Source organism: Astatotilapia calliptera, chromosome 3, assembly GCF_900246225.1.
Source record: "Astatotilapia calliptera chromosome 3, fAstCal1.2, whole genome shotgun sequence".
Lineage (NCBI taxonomy): Eukaryota > Metazoa > Chordata > Actinopteri > Cichliformes > Cichlidae > Astatotilapia > Astatotilapia calliptera.
In genome coordinates, this window is record NC_039304.1 from 6,278,348 (window position 1) to 6,305,864 (window position 27,517).

The following is a 27,517-nucleotide window of genomic DNA, read 5'->3' on the forward strand; positions in this document are numbered from 1 at the left end:
TGTATGCAAATAATTGCACATATTTCTAAAACATGCACAATAAGACTGCACTGGAGTGTTTGTGCTCAGCATGTCTTTGTATGGTCTCAGTGGGCCCTCTCTCTCTCGGTTCTCTCAGATTGGCCGGTCCACAGAAAGCATGATTGATTTTGTGGTGACGGACACAGCCGGCAGCAGTGGTCAAGTTGGGGGTGCGGTGGGGGAGGGCGGAGGCCAATCAGTTCAGAGCACCATCTCACGATACGCCTGCCGCATCATGTGTGAGCGCAGCGCTCCCTACACCGCTCGCATCTACGCCGCTGGCTTTGACTCTTCCAAGAACATCTTCCTGGGGGTGAGTGTTCCCTCCCACGTGGGTGACAGGCATCGCTTGGTACGCGCCACTGGTAACCATAGCAACCACGGTAGTTTGACAGAAGGGATGTGGTTGTTCCACCCACGTGTGACATCAGAGCTGCAAGAATGCATGTCTGTTCATGTGATGGAGCTGCATGAAAACGTGAAGGGGTGTGTGTGTGCGTGTGTGTGTGCGTGTGTGTGTGCGTGTGTGTGTGTGTGTGCGTGTGTGTGTGCGTGCGTGCGTGCGTGCGTGCGTGCGTGTGTGTGCGTGTGTGTGGGAGTTAATAGTTGTTACTCATGAGTTATGAAAGAGACTTTGGTCATGTGTTTAATCTTTAGTCAGTAAACAGATCACATATTATAACATTTCTGATCCAAATTAATATTCGGTGCTGTGTTTAGTGTCTTACAGCTGAGTTCATCACTCCCTGCAGACAACATCAGCAGACAGTGATGCAGGGCAGCAGCAGCATATTTTGCAGCATGAATGGTCTGACTATAATAGTGGGAAGTTTAAATCCTGCAATTAAAAGTGGAGAGGACGTCTTTCTCCTCTCCTGTGGCTGGTCTCATGGGACAGAGAGTTAAAGGCTCTGTCCCATGTAAAGTATTGAGAGCTGCAATAAGGTCTGTTGGGCCAAGCACAGATATCAGTCCACTGTCTGATACCAAGATCACTGTGTTGTTTCTGCGCTGTGAATCCAGACTGAAATTATGCAAACGATCACAGAGCCCATTTAGATCAACTTTTTCAAACAGCTTAATTATATCTACCTTATAAACCTGTGGTACCTAACTTATTAATAACAACAAACTCATCTCCGCTTTATTTAGAGGCAGAACTTTTTTAAAGAGTTTTACAGGGATGGGGTCTTGTGCATTTAGCGGCAGTCTGCATAAAGTAGCCCACAGAGATCAACGGGAGAGAAGTGGTCTGTAAAGTATCAGCAGTTTCTGAAGCAGTTTGACTTGTTAACAGATGTGTGACTCGAGACGGCCGTGGTTACAAAGTTACTGAAGTCATCACTACTGCTAAAGCAAAACGATGCTCAAACGTGCTGCGACTCTTTGTCAGCCAGGCTAAAGTATTGAAAAGCAACATAGTGTCCTTCTGCTTTTCCCTTCATCAGTAACTAGTAACTAATACTAGGTTTAAAGGAGGTTTCTGAAACAGTTACAGTCTCTCTGCGCTAAGTGAAATCCTGCATTTGAACACCATTTGTTTTCGGATGTGACAGGAAGAGACAGTATAGCAAGTAGTTTGCCTGAACTAGCTTGCAGGCTTTTCTTCATTTTTTTATAATACTGTACTCACCAAATGAAATAATCTATACATGTTATGGTTACATACAACAGTTTTCTACTCCGGACTCATCAGACACTGGTGCCTTTGACTCCCTAAACACGTAGTCTGCAAACCTGTGGATAAGTTCACCAACTAAACCACTTTTTATATCTCTGGGTGTGTTCTCACCCTCAAAGATATGCATGTTAACTTAATTAATTCTAAATTAACTGCAAGTCTGAGACAGTTGGTGGGAAATCTGACTTCTACAATATATAAACCCAGATATGAGCTATCTGGGGATATTTTTTCAAATTAGCCTCCGGCTGTTAGTTCCCGTACGGTATTTGAAATATTCCTTCCTTTCTAAATGTTGATAATCTTAAGAACCGTAGCAGAAGCAGGGGGGGACAATTTAAAATGTGACACCTCTGTGCTAAGAGTACCGAGGAATGATAATAAGATTGACAGCCCTGACAACGTGGCTATCAGAACTAAATTTCTGGACTGCTTTTCTACTCTGAGCACTCAAAGCGCTTTACACAACACAGATGTATAATATTGTACGGAGCAGATGTTGTCTTTTCATTCATATTTAGCAGCTTTGTTGTTTGTTACTGTTGCCTTTCCGTCAGATCAAAGCTGTGTGGTTAGTCCCGTCTGACCTCTGGCATCAACAAGATATTTTCAGCCAGTATTGCTGCTAACTGGATTTTTTCTCATTTCTCTGTAAGCGGAGATGGATGTGCAGGTCAGCAGTTTCAGAAATAATTAGACCAAACACTTCTGGCACCGACCAACGTGCCACATTCAAAGTCACTTAAAGCACCTTTTTAGCATTTAGCAAAGCCTGACCAGAGATTATAGCCCTGCACACTTCAGAATTCATCCTGCTTCTTTAATCAGCAGTAACATAAACACTGAATCTAGTTTCACTGTCAGCCATACAATCCATGTTATGATAATGCACGCTCAATCATCCAGGTAAGTAAATCTCCAAAAGATCAGTGGTTGTTGATCAGTGGTCATGAGAATCTGCATAATTAAGATTAAGGAACTGACCTCCCAGCCCATTGTTCCTTCAGTGGGCTGGTTTCAGTCATTATGCAAATGTCCTGTTTATAAGATTGAAAGCTGCAGTCAGCTGAGACTGAAGGAGTCACCTGGATGATGACGAAACGTTTCTCCCACAAAACGCTACGTCCAGATGAACAGGATCAACCTTTGGAGACGATCCATGTCATAACACTGTCTCCACTGTGTTTGGCAGATGAAGATGTATGAATCTGAATCTACTTCCTATCCTTCTCCATCATTGTGGTACAAGTTTGTTTCATCTGTCCAAAGAATTTTTTTTCCAAGCCTAAGGAGGCTTTAAATGTTTTCTGGCAACGTCTATGTGGAGTGAATAAGGCACAGCGGGTCCAGGGATCAGTGTTTTGAGCTATTTTATTTACATCACAACACCCCAACCTGAGTCCCCGTGTTTTTAACTGGGCGTGATTAAGGATGCCGTGCAGGTGCGCCCGCCCTCCCTGCACGGCACCGCAGGCCACGCCCCACCACAGTCTAATTTGGCCTTCCTGTTTTGAGTGTAACACCTAGTTTGCGCCTTGTTGTTGTGCATATTTACATTCATGAAGCGGCTGTTGATTGTGGACTTGAAAATATTATGAAGGAAAGAAATCTACAGTCATTTAATTTAGGTTGTATTGACTCGACCAGCTAGATAGAGAGAGAGAGTTTATTCATCCCACGGGGAAATTGTTGTGTTACAGCAGGTGATAAAGAATACAAATAAACAAGAAATAAACAACATAGTTAAAACAAAAGTGGCACAGGCACCTGTTAATGGTCTCATATATGATGACAGTGTAGCAGAGGAACAGCAGCTCCTGTGGCAGGTTGAACTCCGAGTTGCAGTGCGTATAACCTCTGCTGGGCCTTCATCCCGACAGACTCTATATGTGAGGACCAGATTGTGTGTAAAGGCAGATCCCAGGAATCTGAAGTGAGAGTATTTTTGAGGATGATAAGACGATGATGGTGGGAAGGTTTCTCAGAAAGTCCATGGTCATCTCCACAGTCTTGAACAGGCTCAGCTCCAAGTACTTCTGACTAGGGATGGGTACCGGTGTCGTTCTGACATAAACGGTGGTAACCAGACCGAAAAGCAGCGCACATTTATTTCGGTGCTTTTTTTCCTGAGCTGTGATACACTTCTAGCCAATCATTTTACGTTTCCGAGGATAGTAGGCGGGGCCAGGTACGTACGTTCTGTTAGAGCAGAGCTACAGATTAAAAATGCCCAAGGCGAAGCGGTCAAAAGTCTGGCTGTACTTCACAGCAAAATATGCAAACTCAGCAGCAACAAGTGCTTTAAGCTGATACTGTGATACTGTCAAAGGAGGTAACACCTCAAATCCGATGAAACACCTGGCGACGCATAGCGTTTTTTTTAAAGCCCAGAAATGCGCCGTATTTGATAGCTTGCTGCGAGACCTCACACCGAGCACATCTACTGCGGGTGGGTTGGCTGTTATGCAACATCCCCCAAAAACACGAAGAGTCCTGGCCCCTAGCCCTGCCAGTGTAGCAGAAAGGATGACGGATGATGATGCAGCAGCAGCCGTTCTTCTCTGCGTGTGTAGCTTAATGTTGTTCGTGTGTAATTTACGTTGAGTAGGCTAACCACGTTATTACATTAATGCATGTAAGGTGAACTAGCAAACATCATCATAGCTACATGCGGCTGTCTTCTTGTTTGATGGCAGATACTCCCTTCACCCTGGCCAAAAAGGCTAAAATGACCAAAGAAAAAGAGGAAAACAGTTAAACATGAGAGGTTTTTGGACAAAGTTTGTGTTTTTTCCATTGTTTAAGCACTGCTTCCAGCCAAGAGTGATACCATGTATGCCCCATAGCTGCAGAAAAGGCTAACATTGTTATCTTTTTACAAAAAACAGCTGAACATGAGAGGTTTTTGGACAAAGTTTGTGTTCTCCATTCTTTAAGCACCAGTTTGAGCACCGGCACCGTTTCAAAAGTACCGATTTGGCACCGGTATCGGATAAAACCTAAACGATACCCATCCCTACTTCTGACTGCACCAGTCCACCTCCCATCGGTACACAGACTCGTCACCATTCTGGATCAGAACAATGATGCTGGCGTCAGCCACTAACTTCAGGAGAATGATAGATGGCTCTCCGGAGGCGCAGTCATTAGTGTAGAGGGAGAAGAGCAGCAGGGAGAGAGCACACCCCTGGGACAGGCTGAAATGCTCCTCAGCCTCACCTGCTGCTGCCTGTCCATCAGGAAGCTGGTAATCCACTGATAGGTGGAGACGGGCACAGTAAACTGGGGAGCTTTCAGTGGAGGATTAAAGGTTAACCTGAAGGCCAAGACATAATGGCTTATATCCCAGGTTGGTCGAGGTGTTGCAGGACATAGTCCTGCATCCTTGGCCAGTCTGTTTGCCCAGTAGGCAAACTGGACAAACAGGGGGTCTGTGATGTCCCTCAGGTGGCTCAACACCACTCTTTCAAAAGACTTCATAACCACAAACGTCAGGGCGCCAGGCCTGTAGTCATTTAATCGTATCATGGTGGATTTCTTTGGGATGATGGATACAAATCCAGAGACCAGTTAAAGATGCAGCTGAAAATGGTTGATCAGCACAGACTTTCAGGCAGGAGGGGGACACGCCCTCGGGTCCTGCAGGCTTCCTGGTCGTCTGTCTTTGGAAGAGCAGAAAGAGCAGACACAGGAGGAAAAAGGACAACGTAACATAATCTGACATCTACAATAATAAAAGTCACTTTTAATTAAAGATAACATTTGAGATATGATAAGATGAGATCAGGGATAACTAATATATTTAAACGGATGGACATAGTGTAGAATCTACATGGTAACTTACAACATCACAACCCTGCGTCCTGACCGTCCACTTAACCCGAAGTGCACTTCACCAGAACTGTAACTGCAGGTTTGGTCGACGCAGCAACAACTGAAGGAAGGTTACATCATAAGTAGATTTCCTGCAGAAGTCTAAGTCAGGCATAAATCAGGCCCTAAATGTTACTTTTTCTTTAAAATGCCAACATTTATATTAAAGTAATATTTTTCACAGGCTGTTCTGTGTTTTATTTACCTCCATAAAACACTGTTGTTAGAACACGCTGTGGCAAGTGTGCACATTTTGTAGTCCACCTACTGTATCCCTGCCTGCACCCCCTAAGGAAACAAACCCCTCCAAACACCTGGGCCATTAAAACATGGCCATGCTCTCCTCCAGCTCTAGGACTGTGTTGATCTCACAGACTGGTCCATCTTTGGAGAGCAGGAGCTGGAGACCTTCACTCAGGCTGTCCTGTGTGTACAGAATGTGACAGAGGCCAAAGCAACTGGTGTGGAGCACCCAATAAAGGCCTATTCTATTTTATTCTATTCTATATTTTACTTTCAACACAGCGGACATCTGGCGTAACATCTGGCTGTTCTCTTTTCCTAAGTCCATATTGATTCTCCTATCCACTAAAAGAGGTTAGGAATAGGACACAGGAGGTACTTTTGGAACGCACCCCTAGTTTCTGATGAGCTGTGAAACAAGCGCAGCTTTGACAACAGCCGACTGTGGCAGTGACGTAAAGGCTGGATGCCAATAGGTGAGGAGCTTTATGTAAGCGCTGTGTGGGGTGAAAGGAGAAAGAGCTTGATTTACTTTGGTACGCTCTTCATTTCTGTCTGTTTTTAGCCAGATTATGCACTGTAAATATAAATGAGGCCCAATGACACTAACCTGTGTAAATAGAAAATTATGAAACTCCACGAAATATGAAACAGAGACCTGATCATAGTTTGTATTGGGATAAATTTACATTAGGTTAAACATGATCTACGACCTGTTTCATGCATCTTACTGTGATGTTTTTAGTGAAAAATAAACAGAAATATTTTGTTTTCAAGTCCACAAAAGCCTTTCTAAGCTAAATTACAGTCAGAATGAGGAACGCAGCCCTTTATGCTTAATAAAGGTTATTTTTATTGTATGTAAAATAGTTTTAAGTTAGGAACTCTTAGTGTGCTTTTCAAAGTCATCATCAAAGCCAGCATCTCTGTGCTTTAGTCAGTGCACTGGTCTACACTGAGCTAGCAGAAGGCAAACGCAGCCATAGCTGCTTCCTTACTAACCATCTCTAACAACGGCCTCCAGCACCTCACAGTCTTCACGTTAACCTGAATATCTGCCTGCTCTGTGTGTGTCCATGTGGGGAATCTAAGGAGCGGGCTGCCAAATGGAGAACATCAGACGGCCTGATGGATGGTCTGACTACCAATGGTGTGCTGGTCATGCACCCAGCGGGCGAGTTTGTGTCTGAGCCGGCTCCTGGGGTCTGGAGAGAAATCTCAGTCTGTGGCAATGTCTTTGCACTGAGGGAGACACGCTCAGCCCAGCAGAGAGGAAAACTGGTAAGAAAGCAGCTGATGTGTTTCATGCAGACTTCATGTGGATACAAGTGTCCAAACTACTGAGCCTGACTTAAAATTGCAGGGCTTTCTTTTGATGATTGATTCATCACAGACTGCAAAGCTAAACAATATCAAAAGCTACGAATAACTGTATTTAAAGAGTCTGTATTTAAAGAGTCTGTATTTAAAGATCCTGTTATGTTTTTTTTATTAATATTTCAAAAAGGAGGAAAGACGTCCTCTCAGCAGTATTAGCTCCTGATGTGTGTTTGAGTGCAATTCTTTAAATGGGATTTCGTGTTGCTGAGCTGCAGTTAAACTGCACACTATTCTTTAAACCGTGCAATAATGTAAAGCCCATGTAAAGGCCCGTAGCCACAAGGACCAAACAAAAGAAAAGAAAAATGTCAGTATACTCAGTATACAGTCGTACAGCACAGTCTCTCTGACATTTAATTAGGAGGCAATGATTTGGTTGGTTTCTCTGTCATCACAGAAATATCGAGTCGAATAACGAACTCGACTTAAACTAAACTAAACTTAAATTTAGGTCTTGGTTGACTTTATACAAACATTTCTTGGCCCAGGATAAACATCCAGTTTTTCCCAGCATGTGGATGATTTTAACTCCAGTAACAGTTTCAGCTGATTTACAAAGAAAAGCGTTCTGAGGAAATAGACCAAAGCTGGACGAACACAGTGTCATAATTCACCACTACTTCCTTTGTTTGAAACATTCAAGCTGTTGGCTGCACACCATCCTGTAATGATGAATGAAATCTTATTTTTCAGTCCATTTCTGGGGCCTGCTGAATAATCTAAATCTAAATAATCTAATATAAAAGCTAATCTAATAATCGAAATGATCACAGAAGGTGTACAAGTTAAGTAAAGCAGTCAAAGACGAACTGCAGCTTAAGGACGGTGACCTTAGAGCAGCATTAGAAATAATGGAAATAGTCAAACTAGGAAGTATTTATTCTTAGCGCATTGAAAGAAAGATGCAAATATAAAAACAATAAATGCATAAACACAGAGTTTTCTTTGTCTTTTGAGTAAATAAATTTAAATGTGACTGAATATTTTTTTCTGCCTGTGTTCAGACATCTGCTGACTTGTTGCTTCGTCGAGACATAAACAAACAAAGCTGCTGTCTGGTTCTACACATCAGCGGTCTCCAACCTTTTCTACGCCACGGTTTAACGTCAGACAATTTTTTTACGGAGCGGCCTTTAAGGTGTCGCGGATAAATGCAACAACATGATATGACCGAGACAAAAACTGTGGTACTTTGTAAATATAATAATAAATCTGAATTCACTGTGTAACTTTATTAGCAGCTTCCTCCTGAAATGCGCCAACAACACTGAGAGCAACATCATAATGCTTTTTGGTCGCTATGGTAACGTGTAAATATTTCTTTCAAAATAAGACACACAACTACAACACAGGAAAAGATGATAAAATCCTGAAAACCCTAAATTTTACACCCGAGCCTCAACTCTCACAGACCGGTACAAACAACTCACAGACCGGTACTGGTCCCCAACCCGGGGATTGGGGACCGCTGCTCCAATGCTGTACACTCCATAGATTGCTACATCCCTTGAACCTTGAACCCTTGAACCCATTGTGTGGTGGCATAGAAGTGTAAGAGTTTTTCTAGTTTAAGAAAATTCCCAAAATTCCAGGAATACGAAAAATGATTTTGCCTGGTTCAGTTTCTGATAATGATGCTTTCCTTGCTTCATATCTACACTCACATTTTCCTTTTTCTGTTCTGCTCTGAAGGTTGAAAATGAGTCAAACACACTCCAGGATGGTTCACTGATTGATCTGTGTGGAGCAACCTTGCTGTGGAGGACCCCCCCCGGATTGCGGCATACTCCTACTCTCAAACAGCTGGAGTGCCTTCGACAGGAGCTGAACGCTGCGAGGCCTCAGTGTCCTGTGGGCTTCAACACGCTGGCCTTCCCCAGCCTGGCCCAGCGCGAGATTGTTGACAAGAAGCAACCCTGGGTTTATGTCAACTGCGGTCACGTACACGGCTACCACAACTGGGGCTACCGGAAAGAAAAAGGGCCCCCCGGCCCCGGAGGCACAGCACCTGCCGGCACAGGTGAGAGGGAGTGCCCTATGTGTCGAAGAGTAGGCCCCTACGTGCCGTTGTGGTTGGGCTGTGAGGGGGGATTGTACCTGGACGCTGGGCCACCCACTCATGCTTTCTGCCCCTGTGGTCATGTTTGCTCAGAAAAGACAGTAGCAGGGTGGAGCCAAATCCCATTGCCCCACGGCACTCATGCCTTTCATGCTGCCTGCCCTTTCTGTGGTACCTGGTTGACAGGAGAGCAGGGCCACATCAAACTCATCTTCCAGGGGCCCGTTGATTGAAGCTGAGGGAATTCAGTGCGGGCAGATTGACTAAGGACCTGCTGACTAAAGACTGTGTGTGCTGACATGATAAGCTGAAAGCAACTTGCAATAGTACATACCAAGGCTTCACACGGAATATGAAGTGTATGGAGAGTATGTAAAATAAATTGTGTTGAAAACAACACGTCTTTATCTTTTTTTTCCTGTGTCAGCCTTCTAATAGCCAGACTGCTGCTCGCATCCATGTAGGATGCAGCTGGTAAACAGTACAAGCAGGGGGCGCCAGAGGGAGAAAAGGGTCCATGATTGACAGGATCTCTAGAAAACAGCAGAACAATCTATTAGTCTTTTTTTTTTAAGATTAAAAAAAAGACAGAAATGATTAACCTAAAAGAGACAACTGGACAGTTCTCTCTCTGTGTCTAATTGCAGGAGGCCCCTTGTAAAATTACATTTTAAAAAGATATCCAAAGGATCATTTAAGTCATATTTGCCAATACTTAATTATTTCAATTATTTTGTCCTAAACGTTATGCAGCCGTCTGCCAGCAGTTAGCGCAGCATTGTTGAAAACAACATACATCTGTTAATCTAGGCCTGATCGTTTTGTAAACGCTACTGAAAAAGTTGCTGAAATGAAGGTGGACGGGCTTCTCCCTTAGAGTGTCAGGAGCTCAGCCATTCGGAGGGGGCAGAGTAGAGCCGCAACTCCCCTAAGTTCAAAGGACACTAGGCTGTCACCTCCTGGGTAAGGTCTTCTGACCAGGCATGTCCTACCCAGAGGAGGCCCCGGGATAGACCTGGGACGCACTGGAGAGATAACATCTATCGGCTGCCCTTGAACACCTCGATGTTTCCACAGATAACCTGGAGCCGATGGCTTCCCTGCTGCTGACCCACAACCTGAGAGGAAGAAAAAGGATGATTTATTGTTTTATTTTAGATTTTAAGTTTTGTTGAAGTAGTTATTAATTTTCAAACAGCTCGCATCATTCATAATGTGCAAGCTGCGCCACACTTTTCAATTGCAATTTATGAGTTTTTCAAATGTTAATTTGTCGTATTTTAGTAATCCGTGAACATCCTCTATAGCAACACGTTTTCATATTTAACATCAGGTTATTTAAGTGTTGTCTTCCCCGCTGTCTGGAGCATAACGTGTGATGCTGATAATGCACGATGCGAGGTGCCACACATTTATTCATTCTGTGATTAATGGTTTAAAATGCCACTACATATCTGAGTGTTAACTTAGTGTAACTTTTAATTTCTTTTTAATTTCTCTATATCTCTACATCATATATCTAATAATGTTATTATTAAAAACATTAAAATGTAAAAAAAAAAAAAAAAACAAGATTTGCAGATATCTCATCAGTTTTGCACAAAATCAAAACATCGAAGCAAAATTTTGATCAATTTCTGCACAGTATTGTATTTTTAGAGTCAGCATGGTTTGCAATATTAAAGTGGTGGGGCCCAAAGTTGGATGTTTTCCCCCACAGGGCCCCAAATCCTTGGCCTTGTGTCAAAAAGTAAGAAATTATAAATTAACTATGATTAACCATATTAGAGAAACTTGAAGGCCAATTACATCACAGCAAGGCGACAAAGGAATAATAAACACATAGATGAAAATAAAAATCTTAAGATTAAGCTCCAACAATCAATTAATATAGAAACCAGAGTAATAACAAAGTACAAACAAATATCAACAATTTTTTCATCAAATAATTAAGTAAGAAGAACAAACAACAAAATAATGTAGTAAGAAAGTAAAAAGAAGATAAAATAGTGATAATAATATAAAACAATAAATAAAAAAAACAAGGTTAAAGGTGAAGTTGAGATAAATAATGATAAATTGATAAATTAAAAGTAAGGAAACAAATACATAATAGCAAAATAAAAAAGTTCCATTTCAATACCTGGCATGATACATTTTACCAAAGGACTCGATTAAAGTGGCTTATTGGTCACAAAGTCAGTGAGAACGCAACAATATCAGCAGTGTTTAAACGCCTTATTAGGGGCAACAAACTGAGAAAGTCTGTTTTTGTTTGATTTTCTTTTAAAGCCACAGATTGCAATCCTGTGGTTTTATCTTAAAAACCTTCAGTTGCTGAATAGTAAATGACTTCCTGTTGTGAATCATGACCCCTGGCAGAGTATCTTAAACCTGTTGTTACAAACCTGGGTTTTAGGATGGACAGTGAAGTTGGACACTCAAATTAGGGCTACTGTCAAGTCCAGTTTTTATCATTTAAGGCGTTTGGCAAAGCTAAGACCTAATTTATCCAGGTCACATTTTGAACAGTAATCCATGCTTTTACTTCATCTCGTTTGGATTACTGTGACGTCTGTATTTTGGAGTTAGTCGGTGTCTTCTCTCTCGTCTGCAGCTGCTCCAAAATGCTGCTGCACGACTTTTAACCAGAACTCGTAAAAGAGAGCTCATAACTCCCATCCTCGCGTCACTCCATCGGCTGCCTGTACATCGTAGAGTTCATTTTAAAATTCTTATGTTTGTTATTAAATGTTTAAACAGTCTTGCCCCACCTTACCTCTCTGAGCTTCTGCATCCTTACTCAGACCCCAGGTTTCTCAGGCCAGCTGACCAGCTGCTCCTGGAGGCACCCAGGTCCAAGAGGGGGCGGGGCCTTCTCTACTGCTGCTCCTAATCTGTGGAACAAGCTGCCCCAGCACATCAGAGAGGCCCCTTCACTGTCCACTTGTGAAACACGTCTTAAAACCCATTTTTACTCTTTGGCATATGACACAGCATGACCCTGATTTTGTCGTTTTAATCTAAAGTGCTCATTTTATTGTTTTAAATGTCATTTTAATTATCATCTTATTTTTTTATATTTTTATCTTTATTTTAATTAATTAATTAATTTATTTTTACTTATTCAATGTATCATTTCTGTGTGAAGTGTACAGCACTTTGTGTTTAGCAGGGAGTCGTTCTGAAAGTGCTGTATAAATAAATGGTTTGCTTGCTTCTAATTGTTTGCAGTTGTAAAAAACAAAAAAACACCAGCTATTCTACTTCATCATGTTCAGACACGGGGACTCAGCTCGCTGTGATCTCTGCTACAGTGGATGGATGCCATTTCTGTTCATCACCAGCCTATTTTTTAGGTCTCAACTCGTCATATTTCTTTTAACCTCAGTCATTCACAGCTCTGGTTTGACACATTGTAGCAACATGGCTGCTTTTTGATGTTGCCAAATTGTTGTTGAACATCACCAGCAAGTCCTGTTATCATCTTATTGAATGAAAACTTTATGTTTAAAGAATCACATGCACATGAGTCAAACCGTTACTAACTCTTCTGTTAGCTTAGCTTTTTGTTTCCAGTGGCGCCCAACTTGACCACACCCCCTGTCTTCATGCCAAAGGAGGTAATTACACATGTATAACTTGTTATGTCACGGAGCTAGCTGAGGTGTAGTCCACAGGGTGTAATGAAACTATAAATGTTACAACTTGTCTATGTCTTGGACCCAGACCAGTCTCGTTCCTTCACAGTGTGTCTTGTGTAACTGAGTGGATGTCTCATGTTGTGACCCAGGTCTTGGAACTCGTCTGCACACTCCACTCTTTGTGGTGGTGCGATGGGTGCTGCCACAGACTCTGTGGTGCTCCGGGGCGTTGACACGCTGGCCCCGGGCCGGCCTTCTCCCTGCTATCACGGGTTGTGGGGTATAAAGGGAGCCTACTGAACCAGTCGTTCACTGTACTCTACCTCCCAGTCTTACCTGTCCCAGCCCTCCCTCCTACCCATGCCTTCATGCAGCACGTCACTCACACACTCGTGGTTTTGACGGGGTTTCGTGCTTCACATGGGGTGTATGTAAGGCCACTCGTGGGTTTGCTGGCTGTTCTGCACAATGGCCCCCACTTCCTTTTTTAATTACACTCGAGCCATCATGGTTTCCAACACACACACAAATACAAATTGAGGTAACCGTGGTACTATAGTACTGTTCTCCTTGTAATTACAGCTCTTTATGGGGCATTAACTGCTGGGGCATTAGATTTGTCTGACAGATACAGAAATAACAGGAAATAACAAAAAGGTTAATTTCTCACAGGCAATACTACATTTGTTAAACAAGAGTTGTGCACAAAGAGTAAACCACTAAGAAGGACATAGTGATTGTCTTTTCAATATACTTTAAATCAATCAATAATGAATTCAGAAATATGACAAACATGAACATGTGCAGTAGTAATAAGGCCCATAAATAGGCCTAATAAAGCACATTGTCGTAAAATGCAATGTGAATGCTGTGAATGCCTGAAATGCTTAAAAATATCTGAAATATTCAAAGCTGAACTTGCTGAATGACCTGATGTTATCAGAATATCAGCCAGCTTAACAGTAAAAAGCAAAGTATCAAAATGGAAAATGTGCTAAACAAAACTAAAGAGCACAAAAACTGAGAACTAACTACAGATCGTCAAAACGAAGAAGAGCTGAAACAAATGCTTTACGAGAGAGAGAAACAAATTCAGTGTGAATTCATTTATTAACAGGAACACAGTGGAAAGTAATCATATTATTTGGATTGTCGAACTGATTGATGGTAGGAACTACTTCTTGTATCACCTCTCAAGCATAATGAATGTTTTTGTGTGCACAGTCAGATGCATGTACCCTACTAATCGCACAATTACAAGCTTAGCAGATAACCTCAGGTTTAATCATGGGTTTCAATGTCAAGGTGAAGGTAAAACAGTGCATCTAAGCCCTGTGGCTTACTGAGCTTACACAACATTTGCAAGATTACTTACTATTTAATTTCTGTTTTTTTAATTGTTGCTCTCACACCGCCACCAGGGCTGCAGCTTCATTATGTCTGACTCCTCTCATGTCGTAATGATAGACCTTTTATACTAAGAAGCACAGCAAGCCAACATTTACAGGACATGTAACACCTAGGCCACAGACTGCAGGTGTTGTTCCTGAGATATGCTGAAGCCACTCGCCTAGCTTGGGTCCACCAAGTGCAACAGTGCAATACTCCTGTTACCTTCATCCTCCACATCTTTTCAAGTTCTTCTTTCAACCCTTGGTACTTCTCAAGCTTCTCATGTTCCTTCTTCCTGATGTTGCTGTCATTTGGTATAGTTGCATCACTATGGGTACTACTGTCTGCTTGGTTAGCCATCACCAGTTTGCCCGTATCTGGAAGTCCCACCGGATCTTAACTCGGTCATTCTTGACAATCCTGTCACGTTTTTTACCTCGGGACATCCGGGCTACACTCAACGCAGATGTTCCTGTACTCTATGCCAGACACTTGGTTATGGCATACCACGTATGCCCTGGGTGCCTGCATCTTGCCTCCGCCTGTTTTGTTCTGGATTGTCTCAGGGGCATCTCTGCACAGCCTGCACCTAGGCTCTTACCTGGTGACTACCTATCCTCTCTTCACTACTATCCAACTCGACTTCTCCAATCCAGATGACATTCCAATGTCGCTGACCCTAGAATCAATCAATCCCATTCACTCTTGGCTTACAGATCGGTGTTAAGCATCTAGAGGTGGTGGCTAACGATTACTCTATTCTATGGTTACTATCCATAGCCAGTGATCTTACTGAGGGGGTTCAGGCAGAACAGCAATGGAGCCAGAGCATCTCCTAGGTAAATCCCACACTTCATGGTGACTTTTGTGCAACTGGCTTCAAACTGGCCTCTAGTGTTGTTCACCACATTCCAGACTCCTGCCAGAGAGAACACCACGGATGGTTCGGTGGAGCTGGTTCATCCTCCTGGCTTCCATCTTTTCCATCTCTTCAAGTTTATCTTAAAACCAAGCATCTGCCTGATCACAGCTGCCATGGTGGGCTAGCTGCTTGGTTGTGGTGATGGGCACAAGTAGGGATTGTCCACAATGTTGCATTCACATCTTCTTGTCATCCAGGTTTGCCATCTTTCAGGTCAGTCTTTTTGTGTGTGTGTGTGTGTGTGTGTGTGTGTGTGTGTGTGCGCGCGCTTAGCAGGGAGAGAGCACCAAAGTGAAAAAGACAGCAGGTGACAGCTGAGCACCTGCTTTTTATAAATAAACATCAAGTGTCTTTATTAAGCCACTAAGCAGCAATAAATGAGTCCAAATAACACAGGAAACAAAATGGGAAGTGAAATAAACAGAAATGTTTGACATGTATCACATTCAGAGACAAAGACGGCCTCCTTATATTTCCATGGACTACACAGCAGAGCAGGATTCAGTGTCTATAAATCAGAAGAATATTAAGACTTGATGAAAGAAAACATTTAATTAAAAAATTAATCAGTGCATCATCATCATCATGTTGATTATGACATGACTGCTTGTTCAGCATCTATTCAATTAAGACTAAATCACCTTCTGCAAACTGAGGCTTCTATGTTAGTTCCACACATGAAGCAACCATCACACCTGCTTTATTCAAATCTATGCAGAGCTAGAACTTTCTGAAAGCGCGCACACACACACACACACACACGACTCAACAAGTTTTGGGGGGTATCTGCATTTTGTCATATTTTCGATGTTTGTCCTCATGCATGTAGCAGTTGTGCTCACATGAGCTGCAAATGCTGCCAGGTTGAGAGAAGGGAGCCAGAATTTGGGGGGCTTCATTTTTTTTGACAGCAGGTCAGGACTGAACTGATCTTGAGGTTTACCAATTTTCTCTGACATCGTTGGCTAAAGGCCGTACTGGAAGTGCATATCTGGCCATAAAACCAAAAGCACTGGACATCCAGACACCCACAAACACAAGGCACAAGATGAAACTGGCTGCAGTATATAAGTACAGCTTTCTTAGGCATTCAAATTCCCATTCAAATGCAAACAAGACACAAAGAAGAGCACTAAATAATTTGATGAAAAACCAGACATATTCGTGGACTGAAACAACATGCGGTCCATAACAGACAAAGAACATCAGTTTCCTAAAACTGCCTCAACCAGCACATCTCTGCACCGGCTTCATCTGCAAACAAGAAGGAAATCTGCTGTTATGAAACCGGACAAGAGGCCTCAATTAGAAAATACAAAACGAAATATAAAACAAAATACCAACAGAAAATTTATTGTAAGATAATTGCAGGATATTGCCAGTGTTGTCAGAAGAAAGCCCTGTTTCTATCAGCAGAACCAGGTTCCTTTAGAGTTTCCACTGCAGGGATTAGTTTCCAATAAAATTATTTTACCCCTTAAAATCCACTTACAAAGAAACTCTAGAGAGATGCTGGTAATGCTTAACATTTCAATCTTGTGTTCATTACTCTTCAGTATTTCACTCCTCTGTAGCTCCTTTGTTATTGGACAGAAGTTTTTACTGTTTGCAATCAATTTGTTGATCAATTTGTTGGCAGTCAAATGAGGTGAGGGGTGATGTTTACCAAAAAATATTACTCTGAAAACAGTTTCACTGCGGTTATCCTAAAGTACGTGTCCAACCTCCCACACAAAAGAGTCCTGTGAAGGCTCTTTAATGCCCCGTTCACAGTGGCCTCTGTAGCTCAGCACTGACCAGTCAGACGCAGAGAGCAGTGATCACGACAGCAGAACATGGTTGCTCATCTTTATTGCATTCCAGTAGACTGACTGGCTCCAGACTGCAGTGGAAACACAGACGAACTCCAATCTAAAGGAACCTTTAAGATCCTGAAAAACATTTCCTGGGACAAAAAGTTCTGCAGGCTTTGATGAAACATGACTGAGTGAATCTCTTCACTCCAGCTCAGTCATCCTTCATCATCTATGTGCAGTGTCAGGGAAACACCTTCATGGCCCGAGTTCAGTTTATCATCCGATACAGAATGTAGCAAAAAGATGCTCGAGATCATTTAGAAATGGTGCGATCACAGTTTATCCAGCAGAGCAGCTCTGATTCTATTCAATACTTACATTCTGTATGTAGATAAATACAAATATTGGTGGTTTTATTGATATCTGAATTTTTGACTCAAATCAAAAACAACAACAAAACAACAGTAAGAGTCAGGCTCAGGTGACCCTGTGGTTCATCGTGCTAGCCTCTGCTACAAAGGCTTAGTTACTTTACTCTTACACTATAAAGAGACTGAGAGCAAGTTCTCCTTCTGCCATCTTTCACATCAACACTTTCCACCTCTCTACATGGATGAAACAGAGTGCAGCACTAAGGAGGCCGTAGCAGAGAGTCCCAGTCTGTTTGAGAAAGAGTGAGCGAGGCGTGTCCACACAGAACATGTGACTATATATTACACAATAAATGATACATGATGAAGCAAAGTCAGACCCGGGTGCTCGAGTTAAAAACTTTGGGGGGAAATGTAACCGTTCCAACACACAGACCAACAGAGAGAAGCAGACTCTGGTCGACACAGTCAGTGGGGTCTGCTTCCTGCTGGCTCACAGCACACGTCTGCATGTTTAGTACACTGGCTGACTGAGGCGAAAGAACGCTGACTCCTCAAACAAGAGTTACATAATAAAAACATTCACCTTGCTTTTGTCTAAACACACTATAAAAAAGTGGCTCAGAAGAGGAAGGAAACAGATGAAGGAGAGGGGCTCCCTGATTGAGCTTTCCCTAGACCATCCATCCATCCTAGACCCTCCTCAGGAATAACAACGATGCGTCACAGTTAGACTGCTAGCATCCTACAGAGTTCAGGTCATCCACAGTGTGTAGCGTAGTGAGTGTGTGCAGAGCGAGTGAAGTTTGGGCTGAGATCAGTAAAAACAGACGGAGCCCAAGGACAAATGCATTTGGCCAAACGGCTTTAATTTTTGTAACTCGTGCCATCACTACTGTGTGTGTGTTTCGTAGCAATAACCTCACTTGAATTTGAACCTAATCTTTTATCTCCATGTCATTTTAAATTAATGCCAATCTCCTGCCGTATCTCATTTCCTTCTGCCTCCACGGCGAAAGATAAAATGGTCTCAGTGTGTTTCCTGGTTGCTTTCCTCTCTGTCTAATCAAACAGGTCTGAATTAACCCTCATACAGATTCAATCTGACTTTGCAGTTTAGACCTCTGTCCGAGCAGGTCACAGGGGGAAAGTCGGGAGTGGGAGTGGGCTATATGGTGGGGTGTGAGTTCTACGGGTGATGGGAGGGAACAGAGTAGAGAAATCACTGAGATGGTTGTAGGTCCTTTAACAGCAGCCCCCTCCAGACTGCCTGACGGGGGTGCTATCGATTTTTAAGTTGGGCTTGTCCCCGCCGGCTGTGGCCCCAGGGCCCATGCGTTTCTTGATCTCGGCTGCCATGGTCATGAAAGCCTGCTCTACGTTTGTGGCATTCTTGGCACTGGTCTCCAGAAAGGGGATCACCAAAGAGTCCGCAAACTCCTGAAAAGATAAGAAGAAAATTCAAGTGCAAACAGTCAGAAATCTGCAGTCAGAATATTTCAGCCCATTAGGTGTCTGTGTGGGTTCTCAGTCATCCAGGTAGTCTAAGGAGTTTAGAAAGAAAGTTTCTTTAAGTTTCTTGAAGATGTTTCACCTCTCATCTGAGAAGCTTCTCCAGTTCTAAAACCAAATGTTGGAGAGTCCCAGGTGTTTAATCCCTGGTGGGAGTTGTCCTGTAAGACGGTAGTTGACCCACTCTTGATCAGGGTCACCCTTTCAAGTGAGATCACCGGATGCAAGATGTGAGTGGCAGTTGAGGCAGCACGATCTCAAAAATGCAACTTCCACTAGGGATTAAATACCTGGGACTCTCCAACATTTGGTTTTAGAACTGAAGAAGTTTTCTAAGCTCCTTAGACGATCCCCCGACACTACTCAGTGCAGCACTCTGATCAACTGAAGGCTTTTGAGGCAGGTTTTAAGAGAACAGGCTAACAGTGATTTACAACAGTCCAACAATAACATGAACTAGTTTTATATCCATCCAGATATGCCTTCATGTTTGATATGAACAATCAGGTCCCATCAAAATGACCTCGAGAGAGAGAGAGAGCGAGAGCGAGAGCGAGAGAGACACAGTTATTCATAAGCAGCCACACCTTAGCAGTTGTGTAGTCCACTACTTTCTTAGTCGTCAAGTCACACTTGTTGCCCACCAGAAGTTTATTGACATTTTCACTGGCATATCGGTCAATTTCCTGAAGCCACTGCTTGACATTGTTATAGGACTCCTGTGCAATGAGAATGAATATGAACAAAAAGCCGTCTCTATACATGAATACAAAGTATCTTCAAAAATCAGGGCATGACAGTGTTCAAATCTTCCTCCAAACCTTGAGGAGAACATAGCAAGACAAGACTGTCATTTGTTACCAAGTTAACACTTCTTCAGATAAAAGTAGCAAGTACTGGCAAATATTTATTTATTTACTTCAGATTAAACAGACCATAACTCCATAAAAATGCTCACTCACTTGGTCGGTCACATCATACACAACTATGATGCCATGGGCTCCACGATAGTAACTGGAGGTGATAGTACGAAACCTCTCCTGGCCTGCAGTGTCCCACTGGAGGGACGAAGAGAGAGAAAGAGGAGCAAAAGGGAGGATATATTAATATATTACAATGATAACAAGCATATTATGATAGAAAACCAATTGTGTTTGTGAAAAATGAAACATTCATGAAGCCACCAGTTAAGCAGTGTCAACTGTTGCTTTTACCATTTAACACTGCAGATGTAAATGTAAATGTCCATAACTGACCCTAAATCCATGATACACTTAATAATAGACCAAAGTTAACCTGCACCGTCGTTGTTTTAAGTTTCTGTAGTCTGATTTCTGACAAAGGTAACATTTCTATAAAGTTGCCAGTAGACTGAATATTTCTGTTTTCCAGATGACTCTAGCCTTTTAATGACTTGGTAAATTAGAAAGCTTTGAGGAAACACATCTACCTTGAGTAGACACGCCTCAGGGCAGAGTCAAGAATACACTATACTGCCAAAAGTATTCACTCGCCGATCCAAATCCCTGAACCCAGGTATTCCGATCACTTCCATAGCCACAGGTGTATAACATCAAGCACCTAGGCATGCAAACTGCTTCTACAAATGAGTCCCTGTCAGGGGTTAAAGCCAGCGTGATATTGCTATAGGCTGCCACCTGTGCAACAAGTACAGTCACCAAATTACCTTCATACTAAATATTCCAATAACAAAGTGGAAGCAATTGTGAAGGACAGCAACTCAGACGTGACGTGGTAGGCTATGTAGACACGTTCTGTTGGGTAACTTCTCCTGGCGATCTGATGGACATATCTGAGTTTGGCGGTTGCCAGAACAGTACTTGTCTGAGTTTCAAAGTGTAAAGCTTGTTGCAGGAGGTTTATGATGTAGGGCTGTTTCTCAGGAGTTGCCCAGTGGTTACAATGAAATCGTCCAATGTACATGTAGTATAAAAAGTTCAGCAAGGATTTGACCTGTCACTTCACAAACGATCAAAACAAACATCAGTTTGGACTTGAGGAAAAAGAGTTGTTGATTCTCACAAAGCAGGAGATGGATATGCAAAGTTATCACAGCATTTCCAAGTATCAAGAGCTGGAGTGATTGCATCATGAAGCAGTCAGAGCAAAAACGGATTTGCATCATCGCTGTGTCTCCCAAAATGACAACGATCTAAAACATATTTCTCTAATAGTGAAAAACTACCTTCAGAAAACTAACAACAACTTTACTGACTGGCCTGCACAGAGCCAACTAAAAATCAGTACGGTTAACTGAAGATCGAGCTCCTTATCAGAGGATTATTAAATCTGGAGGAACTTGAGCTGGGATAGCTGGGAGGGAGAGACATCGGTGTGACTTGTCAAAAACTAAAGTTCACTCACTCCAGGTTCACCAGTCATGGCGTCAGGTCTGCTGTGTAAATATAAATATAAACTATTGACCCCCATGTTCAGTCCACCAAATGTAACCAAGCAAACAATCCACTTTCTAAAAGCTGACATCTCACAGATTACAGAATTGTAAGTTTTGTCACACTCTGGCCAAATTTCCCTCAACCAGCCCCAAAAGAAGACCATAAATGTGGTGCTCTGTGTGTACATGTGCCCTCACAATCTGCAATTTGATGGTCTTGCCATCCAGCTCGATGGTGCGAATCTTAAAGTCCACTCCAATGGTGCTGATGTAGCTCTCTGTGTAGGTGTCATCCTACAGAAAGAGGAGGGACAGCATGATTCAGGCCAGCAGCAAAACCAGTTAAAAACAGTCATTCAGTCCAACAGAAGTGAAAAACATCTTACAGTGAGGAAGTACTACTTACAGCAAAACGCAGTAGAAGACAAGACTTTCCTACACCAGAGTCTCCAATGAGCAGGAGCTTGAACAGATAGTCACTGAAATACAAAGAACAAGGCTGAAAAATTACCATTGCAATAAAAAACAAAAACAGTGGGAAACATTTTATAATACGACCCGACTAAGTGCAAATCCCCCTTTAATTAAATGGAACCATTGTTCTTTTAATTTGAAGTAGGGATGCTCAAACAAATGTGTACCAAGTCACAACAAAAACATAAATATACTATAATATACACAATATTACCTCATCTTACAACAATCAGACCTATGTGACTTTATAACAATGGACAATGCAACTTTTTTTCCTTTTACAATTACTGTTCAAACACAACTGTCAAAAGGAGCGTGCAGATAAACGTTAGCTAAGGTTAAGCTGATACGACTTGACCCCTGAAAAGTGCCGCGTTCTTCAAATCAGGGGTGGGCGATATATCGCATAGACTCGATAAAGGTATGGCAAGTGTTTCCACATACAATGGTTAAAATGGCTTTACTGAAACAAACCAGTATAAATTACCACGGCAACATTCACTTTTTTTCTTCCGCACACTGTGAATGCATCATTTATCGCCCCCTCCCAACTGGAGAATATTCTACCCGGCACACTGCAGTGAGCATGTGTGTTTGTATCCTACCAGACATGGAATAACAGCGCCAGGAGGAGCTTCAGGTGACGGTGAACAAAATGCAGTAATTTGCAAAACATGCTGTTAAACTATTGCTGCAAAAGGTAAAGTCGGAAAAGTCGAGCTGCAAAAGCACGAATGTTTTAAACGTCTCCCCACACGCCAAAGAAAACGTTAAGCTGTGACAGCTGTGGCTGTTCGTGGTCAGTCATTTTCATAGTCACTATCTAGACTTTTGTTTCTGTAATTTGAGGGCATCACGTTTTTTTAAATTGTAAATATTTTATGTTCACAAAAAAGCATCTTTTTAATTTCAATGTTTTAGTAGGGCTGCTCGATTATGGCAAAAATGATAATCACGATTATTTTCACTGAAATTGAGATCTCGATTATTTGACGATATTTATTTAACAATAACAATGTATTGAATAATGACTTTAAAGATTGTCAAAAAAATAATATAAAATAGTGTGCAAATACTGATAACAGTGCAAATGTTTGCAATATAAAAAATAAATGAAAAATGAGTTCTGACTCCGCGAACCCATAATATTTCCACACCACTGAAGTTTTTTTACCTCTCTTTTCAACCAACGGCAGTCACTCTCCTCTCCAAATAACTTCTGCTTAGCTTTCCGAACTTCCTCTTAATCAGCGGTCCCCAACCCCCGGGCCTCGGACCGGTACCGGTCCGTGAGTCGTTTGGTATGAGAGAGTTGAGGCTCAGGTGTGAAATGTATAGTTTTCATGGTTTTTATCGGTTTTCAGCATTATTTTGTTATCGTTTTTATCGTTTACTCGGTTTTCCTGGGTCTTTTCACATGTGTTATGAATAAATCTTCTTTTTTTCGGTACCGGTACTAGTTTTATTTTGTTATATTTATCCGCGACACCTTAAAGGCCGGTCCGTGAAAATATTGTCGGGCATAAACCGGTCCGTGGCGCAAAAAAGGTTGGGGACCGCTGCTCTTAATTGTTGTGACACGTGTTCGAAATGCAGAGAGGTGCGCTCGATTTGCCACACGGAGCAGCGCGAGAGTAAAGCACGAGGGAGGGGCTAATAATCGGCTCAGTCATTTTTAATGATCGTTGAAAGCCCAGATCGTAATCGTGATTAAAATTCGATTAATTGAGCAGCCCTATGTTTCAGTCTCATGAATTCTTGTTTGACTTACTTTTTCCTTGCTATGACTCTTTGTTTGTTAGAGGTCTATGATTGACCTCAGAGAGACGTACTGTGACAGCATTGCCATCTATGAAAAACCTCTGTGTGCAACTGATGGATAAAAAAAAATGGTTAAAATAAAACATTTCAGTTCATTCTGATTTTTAGTATTCAAAGTAGAAAAACTATTAAATGGTTGGTTTAAAACGAGTATGCCAGCGCTATTTTAGGCACTCTATGGTTGAAACATTTGTTTTTGGAGGTTATTCAAGCATAATGTGATATATACGGTTTAACTACAGCCAGCTTTAAGGCCTGTGCTGATTAATTGAGATAGTTTGATCATACTTAAGACTGAAACGTCACTTAATGGCAGGACTTCTGTGAGCACTCCTGTAGAATCGGGATATAGAAGACACGTTGATGCTTCGAGGAGGTAATTACTGAAGTTAACTCAGAAAGATGAATCACAGAATCATTACTAGTTAACGTTAAAGGGATGGTTGGCTCAACAGAGCTCTGACTGTTTGTCAGCCTGGCTACAGAGCTGAAGAGAAACCTGGGGTTGTTCTTATTTTCTTCAATCAGTGATGAATAGTAAGATGTTCTGGCTTTGTGGAGGGCTTTCTTATAAAGCAACAAACTATTTCTCCAGGCTAAATGATGATCCTCTAAATTTGTGAGACATGTTTGAGAGTTCTACCAGTTAGTCAAGCACTTCTGACGTGAGACTTTCTTTTTCAGAAGACCTACAGAGTTTTACGCAGTGGAGAAGTGAAAGAAGAAGAGGGAGGGACGTTTGTGGAAAAAACTTTGCAAATAAATAAACGCTGCAGAGTCTTTGCTTTCGATTTGCACTTCTTCCCCTTATATGTTAACACTTTTATACCAATATTGTCTGAGTGGCAACACCCATCATTCAGAAGAATACTGCAGCCACTTCCTGTGCCTAACGGTGAGTATACTGGGGCCTTTACTCCTCCCAATTTATTTGCATATAGCTGCAGCAGACAAAACAACTCTGACTCTGAGTGTAGGCCTTCAGTGTTTTGTGTGTTAGAGAAGATGAGACTTAAAGAAAGAAGAAAGAGAGGACACTTTTTTCAGATGCCGGTTGTTACTTTGCATCGTGTTTTCACATCCCAGGTGAAGGGGACCCCTTCTCAGATGACAAAACTTAGCTATGACCCTTAATATCGAGACTCTGAAGGTGCGAACATGAAATTAAATTTGCCTCCACAGCCTGTGATGCCTACGAGTTCTCTGTCCTCTACCTTTGGTGTACTGCCACAAACTTAATGGATTAATTCTAAGTCTATGAAAATGTATCAAATGTAATTACACACTAATGGATGTATATTTACAAAAGAGTACAAACCTCACATTGTTGTAAATATTTTATAATATCTTTTCATGGGACAACGCTGAAGCTATGACACTTTGATGCAATGTGAAGCAGTCAGTGTACAGCTTGTATAACAGTGTAAATTTACCTCTGCTGAAAATAACTCAACACACAGCAATTAATATCTAAACCTGGCAACAAAAGTGAGAACACCTTCAAGTGCAAATGTCCAAATTGTGCCCAGTTAGCTATTTATTCCTACTCAGCGTCATGTTACGAGGTCTCAGGTGAGAAGCTGGTGTTATTGCTCCCCCACTCTCTCATTCTGGAAGTTCAACATAGCACCTCATGGAAAGAAGAACTGTCTGATAAAAAGAATTGCTGCTCTACATAAAGTTGCCCTGGTTATAAGAAGACTGACAGCACCCTGAAACTGAGGTGCAGGTCCAAGAACACACAGCGGTTTAACAGGACTCACTGGAGTGCACAGGCAGATTATGAGTGTACGATTAATCAGTCATAATCCCTTGTACATTCCTTAAACGTATAAATATTTATATCACCTGTGTGTGTGTTTGTAGATAGATAGACAGATAGATATGAACACATTCAGGGTAATTAATGTAACAAGTTCCATGGTGTGACATTCAAGAATTTCGAACTAAAGTGTGGACACTATGTTTTTGGTTAGCAACAGCCTACACAAACAACACAAATGAGCTGCCTTTGCATACATCTAAAAAAGCATTGCTATGGAAATAGTAAAGTTTAAATGCAAGTGGGACTAAAAACGTATTTTTGTCGAGTGTTCCATACTGTGGCCGTCTCCATGGAGAAAGGGGAAACAGTGGGCGGAGCCTGTTCGCCCAGGCTACAGGTCAGCCATAACACGCCAGTACAGCCCAATCACCAGCTGGTAACGTTACACGTTTTGGCTCTGGTATCTGAAACGAACAATAACCGCGTTTCTTTCTTTGTTACTACATTAGTGTTTCTCTCTACACTGTTTTGTTGGGGGGTCGTGGTTAAAGGTCCGCGGTCACGGGGGAAACGGGAGACACGAGCAAGCAAAGTATTTGTTGATGTGTGGAGAAACCGCACTGGGAAAGCTGACACGTTAAAGAAGCTGTTCGCACCCTGTTTACAGAAGCCGAGCCGCTGTTCTCCATTAGCACAACCAGCCTGGTGTGATGTAGCAGAAAACTAGCCAAACACAATGATACTTCCTGGAAGAAGACAATAACAACAGCCGTGCAGCTGATTGTGTTTAATGTGAAACTCACTATTCGGGATTCATGCTTGCAGTCTGGATGTTTCTCTGTCGGCGACTCGTCTCTTCCTACTCAGGAAAAAAAGATGACTTGTATGTCCGGATATCAGAGGCACATCGACGGTTGTTTACCGTCCCCGTCACTGCTCCGACTCCTCCGCTGTAGTCGGCTTCTATCGGCTCTTATAGCTTTAATCCTTACGGACATAAAATCGTTTCCTCCGGTTAGGTTAGTGTATTTTCTCTCTTTCTGCCTTTCTGTGACCGTTCTTTGCTAAATGTATACGACGACTGCGCAGGTGCGGTAGTGACGAAAGGTGACGTGTAATTACGAAGCGTAAACCTTTTTTTTAAATACAGAAATGGTGGCTCGTGGAGCTTGCCAGTAGCTCCCGGTGTTTCACGTTAAATGACTTTTACACCGGATTAGATTTTTTACATATTCTCCGTGTTCCACGTGCTGCATCCGCCGATTGGACGGCTTCGCTGACGGGTCTCCCTGTGTGTCACGCGGATGACAACCAGCTGTTTAACACCTGCTGCTTGTTTAGGAATCACGCCCACGCTAACCTGTGCTGGTCAGGTTAACGTGGACATCTGTGTGGTCAACATAACGTCATCGCAGCCAGTGTGCCTTGCTTTGTTAGCGCAGAGCTGCTGGAGCTTGCGTTTACTCTCAGTGTGACTTTTCTGATCTCAAATTATAAAACGTGATTTAAATTTAAAGGCATCATACAGTTTATTGGCGAACCTGTGTGTGAGCAGGCTTTTTGGTTTAGAAATAAATATATTTAATGACGCACATCGATTAGATTAGCGACCGTTTACCTCATAGTTCTTCCACCGATCTCCTTAAATACTATTATATTCAGGAAACTCGTCATAGGCACAGGTAATCGATGGTTATTGTGAAAACTATCTTTAAATAATCAATCCCAGGTGTTAGGGGGAATATGCAAACATTGCCAGTGTTGATTGAGTTTATTTGTAATGTGTTGATTCAATAAATGAGTTCGAAGAATGAGAGTTGTTTTAGCAATTCAGAAATAAACTGGTGAGTCCACTACAAACCATCTCAGCAAATAAAAATGCATGTTTTTCTTTAGCTTCCTTTTCAGATAAGGATCGGCTCTAAACAGACACGTGTCTCATGGTGTTGCAGCTCAGCTGATGCCACAGCCGGAGGGAAAATGAGACTGAAAACATATGACCAGTTTAAATTACAACACCAGTTATTATGTGGGGCTAAATGAGGAATTCAAAGTCAACTTTATTGTCAATTCTGCCACATGTACAGGACATACAGAGAATAGAAACGACGTTACTCTCAATCCCTAGATAAAATAGCAAATGAACA

General features: G+C 42.1%; 2 protein-coding genes across 10 annotated transcripts in view; one reads left to right on the forward strand and one right to left on the reverse strand.

Moving 5' to 3' along the window:
• The window catches only part of peli3 (pellino E3 ubiquitin protein ligase family member 3), a 41,865-nt gene extending 32,211 nt beyond the window's left edge, over window positions 1–9,654 (forward strand). For all 9 annotated transcript variants that reach the window (XM_026160939.1, XM_026160943.1, XM_026160926.1 and 6 more), the window contains 3 exons: window positions 119–334; window positions 6,911–7,099; window positions 8,891–9,654. In XM_026160939.1, the coding sequence (XP_026016724.1) occupies window positions 119–334; window positions 6,911–7,099; window positions 8,891–9,490 (1,005 nt within the window). In that variant the 3' untranslated portion in view covers window positions 9,491–9,654. The remainder of the gene's footprint in view (window positions 1–118; window positions 335–6,910; window positions 7,100–8,890) is intronic.
• A 5,897-nt stretch (window positions 9,655–15,551) lies between these two features.
• rab1ba (zRAB1B, member RAS oncogene family a) lies at window positions 15,552–26,717 on the reverse strand. The gene is made up of 6 exons (XM_026161007.1): window positions 26,174–26,717; window positions 21,717–21,789; window positions 21,509–21,604; window positions 19,857–19,952; window positions 19,482–19,613; window positions 15,552–18,822 (listed from the first exon to the last, which is right to left on the reverse strand). The coding sequence occupies exons 1-6, from the start codon at window positions 26,185–26,187 to the stop codon at window positions 18,628–18,630; spliced, it is 606 nt and encodes a 201-aa protein (XP_026016792.1). The 5' UTR covers window positions 26,188–26,717; the 3' UTR covers window positions 15,552–18,627.
• Between the last annotated feature and the right edge of the window lie 800 nt (window positions 26,718–27,517).

What these genes read in the sequence shown, in the direction of transcription:
- rab1ba (XM_026161007.1), bottom strand. An exon ending in GTCTTCTACTGCGTTTTGCT is followed by an intron (nt 21,605 to 21,716) that starts GTAAGTAGTACT and finishes CTCTTTCTGTAG; the next exon opens with GATGACACCTACACAGAGAG. An exon ending in TGGACTACACAACTGCTAAG is followed by an intron (nt 18,823 to 19,481) that starts GTGTGGCTGCTT and finishes TTATCTTTTCAG; the next exon opens with GAGTTTGCGGACTCTTTGGT.